At 40.3% G+C, this 8234-nt stretch overlaps 1 protein-coding gene across 1 annotated transcript in view; it reads right to left on the minus strand.

Moving 5' to 3' along the window:
• AKR1D1 (aldo-keto reductase family 1 member D1) overlaps positions 1-7300 on the minus strand; it is a 42820-nt gene extending 35520 nt beyond the window's left edge. Inside the window, exon 1 of the mRNA XM_032305604.1 lies at positions 7125-7300. Coding sequence (XP_032161495.1) covers positions 7125-7217 — 93 coding nt within the window. The 5' untranslated portion in view covers positions 7218-7300. The remainder of the gene's footprint in view (positions 1-7124) is intronic.
• Between the last annotated feature and the right edge of the window lie 934 nt (positions 7301-8234).

The raw sequence follows: 8234 nt of genomic DNA on the forward strand, positions 1-8234 counted from the left end.
GAGTAATAAAAAAGGTCAAAGACCATGATTTTTTTAAGATTTTATTTATTTATTTGGGAAAGAGAGACAGTAAAAGAGAGCATGAGAGGGGAGAAGGTCAGAGAGAAGCAGACTCCCCACGGAGCTGGGAGCCTGATGTGGGACTCGATCCCAGAACTCCGGGATCATGACCTGAACCAAAGGCAGTGGCTTAACCAACTGAGCCACCCAGGTGCCCAAAGACCACAATTAATAACATGGGTGAATTTTACATTATATTTAGAAAAAGAAGCAGAAAAAAAAGTACGTCCAGTGTTTCTATTCATATAAAGTTCAAAAATTGTATAGAAATATTACAGTTGTGTAACTGTTAGAAAAAAGCAAGAAAATTATCCTCATAAAAATTAGAAGAGCAATCCTGTCATGACAGAGGAAGGCTTTCAGGTTGAAAAAGACACACCCAGAGTTTCTGGGGTTTGGTACACTCTCATTTTGGATCTTACAGTAAAGAAATATTAGCTATCTAAGTATCTGTCCCTCCTTAAGTCCATTGTCTTTCAAAATGTTAACTGTTAAAAAAACAAAAGGAGGTAGATCAAAAATAAGAGGATAAGTGACTCAGTAAGTTTCAAAGCTTTAGATTTGAAGAACTTTGGTCTAAAACCTCATTTTTGGCCTTGGGTCTCCCATCTGTTCTCCTTAGCCTAGATCCGAGTGGTCGCCAGCTTTGGAGAGCTTCTCCCAGGGGTGTGTGGCCTTCAGCCAAGTTACTTCCTTCCAAGGCTCCAGCCAAATTAGTTTCCTCACAGCCACCAACCATGTTCAAGTCTTTGTTCTTTTTTGCCTGATTTATTATGGAGGCCTTCTCACCTGATCTCTATGTGTTCTGTCTCTTCTCATTTTAATGCACTGTAACTTGGGCAGGTTAATATTTTTGAAAAATAAACCTATGTTTACACCCTGTTATGCTTTTGTTACCCCCCAATGGCTCCCCTCCCCATACCATTTTTTTTTTGTAGCTTGGTGTACAGCACTAATTAACTCTGCAGAGGAATGGTATATATGTATATATAATTTGGGTGTGTGTGTGTGTGTGTGTGTATGTATACATACACACCATATTCCATATATATCTATAGACAGATAAGATAGATAGAAGGAAGGCAATATATACATATATAAACAAAATGCAGAGGTCATTTCTTGGTGTTTGATTTTTTAAAGCCAAGGCTTCTGTAGCAGGTGTGTGAGGGTGAGGAGATCACATGTACTGGAAAGAACTCAGAACATGCCGGAAAAAAAAAAAAAAAACCCTCAGAACATACACTATATTAAAAGTAAAAATAAACACCAACTGAATTCTTGACCCTCAGAATATTAGCCCACAGAGTATTTTACAAAACTCTAAATGAGCTGCTATTACTTAAAATTAATAACTACTTTATAAGATTTCCCGAAAACTGTTAGAAAATCAGGCCACACTGGACCCTTGCTTATGCATACAATTGGCTGTAGTGGAGAAAGTCGCTATCCTTGGACGGGTCAGTGGACCTCTGGTTCTGCTTAATCTTGCTCTCATGCCTGCTATTAGAATGGAAAAGCAGGACAAAACAGAGAAATAGACTTAGCTCCCCAGGACACTTGATTGAACTTCCTGCCTGGTTCCTGGTCTTTTTAGGTAGAGGCTATAGAACCACCATCACAAGACAAAGATTTTTTGCCTTTGCATCACCCAACTTCAGCAAGAATCCTGATAAATCTGTTTAGGAACAACCCCCCCACCCCCATATCTGATTCCCCCTTCCTGTCTAGTTAGATTCGTCATCTGCCACCACCAGCCCAGGTGATGTCTAGTTGGCTCACAAGAATCCCCCCTTATCCCTGATGTTTCCTCTCAGTAATTTTCCAGCCACTGACCTTGGCTGTAAATTCCGACTTGCCCATACTGTATTCAGAGTAGAAGCCCAGCCTCTCTGTAACCCCTCGTGCAAAATCCCATCACAGTGGTTCCTAGACCTATCACGACAGCACGTGACTGTGAATAGAGTTCTCCTTTTCAAGCTATAACAAGTGTCATTGCATTATTCTTTTCCTTTAACATGTGGTTCCCTGTGTATAATAAATATGCCTGGTATGAGAACAAAGCGAAACACGGTTCCTTGGGTTGAGAAGAGGAGGAGGATTCGATGGGCACTGAGGAGAAAGCTTGGGGTATTTAAAGGATGGCAAAATCCTGAGAACAGTCCTAAGCCTGTGCCTCCCATCCCCATCCAGCTCAGGGGCAGAATGTACTTGATGTTTAAAGCTCCCCCTTGGTACTCATGAAAGGTTTGGACTTCACCTCTCCTTTGCCCCAGATACAAAGCCTTTGGCTCACTCTTTAGACTGAAAACTGCTTGCAGCTACAGAAATCTCAATGTGGACCACCCAGGAAGGAATACCGGATCATTTACGACCCCCACTCCACTTCCTAGGACTTGATCTACCTTGTAACTGATTCTCTCATTTCTACTTTAACTTTGAACCAGTTTCATCTCTCTTAAAGCAGTTCAGCTTTTCCTTATATTTTAGTCATATGTGTCTCTTTCTCTGTAAAAATATTTACCAGTGGTCCTGGACTTGTGTCCTTTGCACATTTGGTAACATTCTTGAGTTTTACTTGAAGTTTTTGATAAATATGGGCTATTAACTCCATGGGCTGATGTTCATAAAAACACAGTTAATTTCTATCAAAACTGAAAAAAGGAATAAGAGCCAAAGGAATAAGACACTGTCACGTGGCAGACCTTTTCAGATGGAGCTGTAGGGAAATCTGTTGGGAAGCTGTTATAAACTATTGCATTCCTGGGTGAAAATGTTCTGGGAAGCTTTCAAAAGGAAAAGAGTCACCTAGATAATTTGCACGTTTTTAGTTTTCATTAGCCATCACCAGGTGGCGTAATGCACAGAGTGATTGGTGACACTAAGTGCTGGTTCCATCTTAAATTCTCTGAGTCGACGGGCATGAAACACCTTTATAAGAAATTTGGGCACATTCAGAGAAAGAAAAATCTTTTTGAAAGCCAGGAGAAGCTGGGCTGGGGTCCCTCACACAGCTTCATGGTACTACTCCTCCAGTTGCTTTTCCAGTTCCTGTCCCTACATGCTCTGGTGGAATCTGACCAGGGCAGAGGTCACACGAGCCATTGTTAGCCTTTCTGACTTTGGCCTTTCATGTGGGCTCTCACCCTTTCTGAAGTAATTCCTTGAATTCTGAATTCTGAAGTAATTCTGAATTGAATTCTGAAGTAATCCCCTGAAGATGTGACTGGATCTTTCCCCGGCACTCTCCTGCTGTCTAACTTCTCTGTAAAAAGTGAACAGGATCCCAGGACAGACAGATACTGACTGACAGGACCCCAAACACAAAACAGAAATGAATTTCAGGTAAAGAGTTACCTCAGCCTGGCATTTGCCTTCTACCCTTTGTTGTGGAATGAGGGTTTGAAAAGACTCTCAGGCATGCCAAGTAGAGAAAACTAAATTTTGGCATCAGACTTTGCCTTTAGGACTAAGACTGATTCTGAAGTTAAATCAAATTGAGTACTTTTATTTCAAGGTGGCTGACTTGGGCACGGATAGTTCTAGCCTCTTTCTCATCCGTCCTGGGAAGATGATAAAGGAGTTAGTTAGCACTTGCATAGGTTGGAATAGAAAGCCATGAATCTGCTTTATGTGAGATAATCCATTCTTCCCACCCTTCATCTCCCTCTGCAGCCCAACAAACCTTCCAGAAAAATGTGGTGTATTTTTCGTTACATCAGAGTTTCTGATTTTGTGAGACCATTAACTCCATTCATTATTTTACAGTTGGTAATATTTCTGATCACAAATGTAGTTGGTGTGTGCGTGACCTCCATTTCTCATAGTATTCTTCTTACATCATATTGTCTAACTGGTGTATGTCTTATCTTCTGAAGTGAATTATAACTCTTGGGGAAATAACATGTGATTCTGAATGTCTCTAACCTATAGCATTGAATATTACTAGACACCCAGAAAGTACTTAATAGTACTTATTGTTAGGCACAACACTTTAAGCCCAAGTGAGTTTCAGGATACACACACACATTCTACATACTTTCGGGATGTATATTCCTATGTACTTTCATAAATAGAAATACACAGAAAGTTATAGAAATTTGAAGTTTCATTGACATTAGATATATTCTTAACAGACAATAGAGTAGAGGGATTAGAACACTGGATCTGGATGGCTCAGTCAGTTGAGCGTCTGCGTTTAGCTCAGGTCATGATGCCAGCGTCCAGGGATAGAGCCCTGCTTGGGACTTCCTGCTCCTCTGCAAGTCTGCTTCTCCCTCTCCCTCTGCCTGCCACATCCCTTGCTTGTGCATTCACTCTCTGTCAAGTTAATCAATCAATCAATCAATCTTAAAAAAAAAAAAAAAGAATATTGGGTCTGGACCCAAAGTACATCTGTTCAAATCCAAACTCTGTTCCCTAGCACTGTAAGTTTGGAGCAATTTTATCTCTCTATACTTCAGCTTTATCATCTGTAAATGGGGTCACATGGTATATATTTCATAATGTCTTGAGGATTACATTAGAAAATACATGTAATGTGAAGCCCTCAAAGGAGTTTCTGGTGCATGTTAAGTGTCCTCAAAATGTTCGCTATTACTGTCATGTCTATTTATATCTTCCTAGCGTCACATGCTCACAAACATAGAGATCCCCTTTTATAAACTAATTAATTGGAAGGCATCAGCTGAATATCCATTACTTATTAAATACTACCTTGGAAATACAGAACTGAAATCTCTTTTATAATGGATTTCATAGTCTTGTGGGGCAGATTGTAGAGAAATAAGGATTACAATCCAGTGTGATAAGATCTACAGTAGAGTCAAGTAAAAGAGTCCATGTGAACACACAAAAGGGACAAGTTGTGGTGGCTGGAGGGTGGGGATTCTAAGGAGTGGTGTCCTTGAGCTGAGTCTTGAAGGTTTAGTAGAAGTTGGCTAAGTGAAAAGCCAAGAGAAAGGGTGTTCCAGGTAGAAGGCAGCATGTTCATAAGCATGGAGACGGGAGAGTTGTTCCAGGAACTGGGCCAGGTGTGTTTTACACCCAGAGGGAAAGGTAGAAGAGTGGTGGTGGATTATGCTAGACAGATGGATCTTGTCTGAACCTTGAAAGCTCAGTGTGCAAGGTCAGGAATGTGGTCTCTACCCTGTAATTGAAAAAGAGCCACTGAAATAATTCAGCACAGAAGTGACATGATCAGATTTGGGTCTGAGAAAGATCCTGAGAGCCCCAGTTTGGATCATTAACTGGAGGGGAGAAAATTGGGAGAATAACTTACTGATAAATTAAGAACCTAAACTAAGGCAGTGACAAAGGGGTTAGAGAGAATGGTATGAATTGAAAACATATTTCTGAGATAAATTGAATAGCAATCATTTGGATAGAATGTGGACAAGGAGAAACATGCGGAAGAGGGCAGAATGTAGGAATATGGTCAGGCTTCTGGCTTGGGGAGCTCAGAGTGATAATGTTATTTTCTAGGAGGAGAAGTATTTCAGGGGCTGGGGGAAGGAGAGATGGATAGTGTAATTCTGTCATTTTGAGTTAGAGATGTCTGAGGAAGACAGAGTACATACTTGACTGTCCAACAGAATTATCCAAAGAGCTTGTTAAATGCAGTCTCTATCCCTTAAGATCCAGAGTCAGTAGAACAGAGGTGAAGCCTGAGGATCTGTATTTTTTTTTTTTTAAATCCCCAAGGGGTTCTGATGTAGCCGGTCCACAGTTGTATGGGGACATATAACCAAAAAAAATAAGAAATAGGTGTCTCTGCATGGATGTGGTCGGAGCCAAGGTTGTGAATGAGATCAAAGACAGATAATGGGCAAAGAAAGAAGAGGAAGGGGCCAATGATTTAGATCCTTGTAATTGTTCCAATAGTGGTTTTCCCTTGCATTATCAAAAACAAGGGGACTGGGCAATTGCAGTGGAATGTGGGATTGTGATATGAGAGTTCATTAACTAACTGGTTACTCTAGGCTTATTTTTCTTTTTCTGTCTTCCATTCTCTATGCTGCCCCAGAATTATCTTTCAAAAGTACTGATCTCATGATGCTTTTCCTTTGTTTCCAAACCTCACATAATTCCTCCTTTTATACAGAGTGAAGTTCCAGCTCATTGGCATGGCATTCAAGGTCCTTTATGATCTAGTCTCAACCTGCATTTCCAGAGCTAGCTGCCGTTGCTTCCACCACTAATTCCTTGTGCCAGCCACTGCGGGCTTGGCCTTTGCTGGACATATCAATCGTTGTGCCTCTGTAATTCTCCTTTGCCCCAAATGCCCTGCCTCAGCTCTCTTTTTCTGCCTTCTAACTCGTGGTTAGCTTTCTGGAGGTCATTCCTAGGTGATCACACAAATCTGATCTAATGCTACAATTCTGGTAGCATTTCTACACATACGATGGTTCATTCTGATAATCAGCATTAAATTTGAATTGCAATGAGGAAAGCAGAAAGATATTTTTCTTACAAGTAGAAACTGTGTTTAAATGGCAACCCACTCATTCCTGAAGGTCAAATTTAACAATTCAGTGTTTTCAGAGAAATAGTCTGTAGTTCTAGGATAGCATTTATTCTTATCTTCATCATTCTATAATTAGCTATTAAAGAATCTGCCTCCCCTATTTGATTTCTAATACCTAGGTAGCACAGACACTGCTCCCTTCATATCTGAAGCTTCTATAGCCTAGTGCTTCATACCTGGAGATTTTTATTAAGTATTTGTTAGATTGAACTGGAAATTCTCAAATAAAAGTTTTAAAAACCCCACAAGTGGTAAACTCAGAAACTTCATGTGCCTCATTTCATTCTAATAATCCGTATTCAGCTAAATTTCATCAAAGGAAGAAGAAAGGTCCCATCTTCTAAGCTTAAAGATAATTTTAAAATTATAAACTGATAGAGTTTTAACCTCTGGCTCAGTACTCATAATGCCAAATAGTACTGTGGAGATAACTTTCATTATAAAAAGTCAATCAATGAGATCCACTCAAAATGAGTTAAAGATTATGTTCTAGGAGAGTTTCAAAACATTAAAATAAAAGAGAGAGAGAAAAATTTACCAGTTTAGGTTCTGAGTATGTCCCAAGACCGATGATCGGAATGCTGTTTCCATCACTTAGAGGAATGCGGTGATTTACAGAGCTGAGGTACATCCTGGAGAGACTCTGGGTTTCAAATTTTAGCACTGATTCTGGATGCCTCTAGAGGAGTCTCTTTGAAAAGATCTTCTAGGGCCCTATTAATCTAAGAAGAGCCAGAGGGAGGAGCAGTGGGAGGGAAAAGAGATTAGCAGATGTATTTCTCAACCTGTTTTTTTTCCAGGTTGTTGTGAAAAGCCAGAGCTTGTCCTTTGAACTTTATCAGAGGCATGTAAATAACATAATCCATTTAGAGCTGATGCTTACTTCTCTATAAAGAGGGAAACCCCCCAAAGAAACAAATCTAGCTGGCTTCTACCAGTCAGGATGCTTTCATTGGCAAGTAACTGGCTGATCTCAAATTCTCTTAAATTATAAAGGACATTTATTGGTTCATGTTTCTGAAAGCTGCAACATTAGGGCTGGCTTCAGGTGAGACTACAGCAGTTTCCCAGGTCTTAGCCTGTAGATTCTGAAGCAGCAGAACTAAAAAGGGGTCTGGGATTTTATTACCTATTTTAGTTTGGGAAACACTGGGCTGGAGGAATAAGTGAGGTGGCCTGGAACCAGTTTCGTAACCTTTCAGTCCATGTCTCTGCCTCCTTGCTCTCTCAGCAGACTCACCCCTTACTGTTAAAGAGTGGTGACCGGTCCTTAGAGTGACATGGTTCCAGATACAACCTACACAAAAAAGAGATTTTAACTTTCCCCATTGCTCACACAGCACCCTAGCCATGATCTTTTGGTCTCTACTGCTTTTCTTCCTTCATGTATGCCTCTCTAAGCCGATCATGATGGTCAAAGCGGACATAAAAGATTGATCACCTGCAGACAACTAGAAGCCATTTCTAAATTTAGAGTTGGGGTTAATATCCTCTGGGTAGAATCTGGAGATTGTTAAGGAAAAGGAAAGAAGTAGTGGGTAGAGAAACAACTAACAAAAGCTTATTAGAGTCTTCCTCCAAAGGATTGTTTTGTCTATAAAATGTGAGCTTTGGACCCAATGACCTCAAGGACAACTGTGTTCAGGGT

The sequence above is a fragment of the Mustela erminea genome, chromosome 11, assembly GCF_009829155.1.
Source record: "Mustela erminea isolate mMusErm1 chromosome 11, mMusErm1.Pri, whole genome shotgun sequence".
In the NCBI taxonomy this organism is placed as follows: Eukaryota; Metazoa; Chordata; class Mammalia; order Carnivora; family Mustelidae; genus Mustela; species Mustela erminea.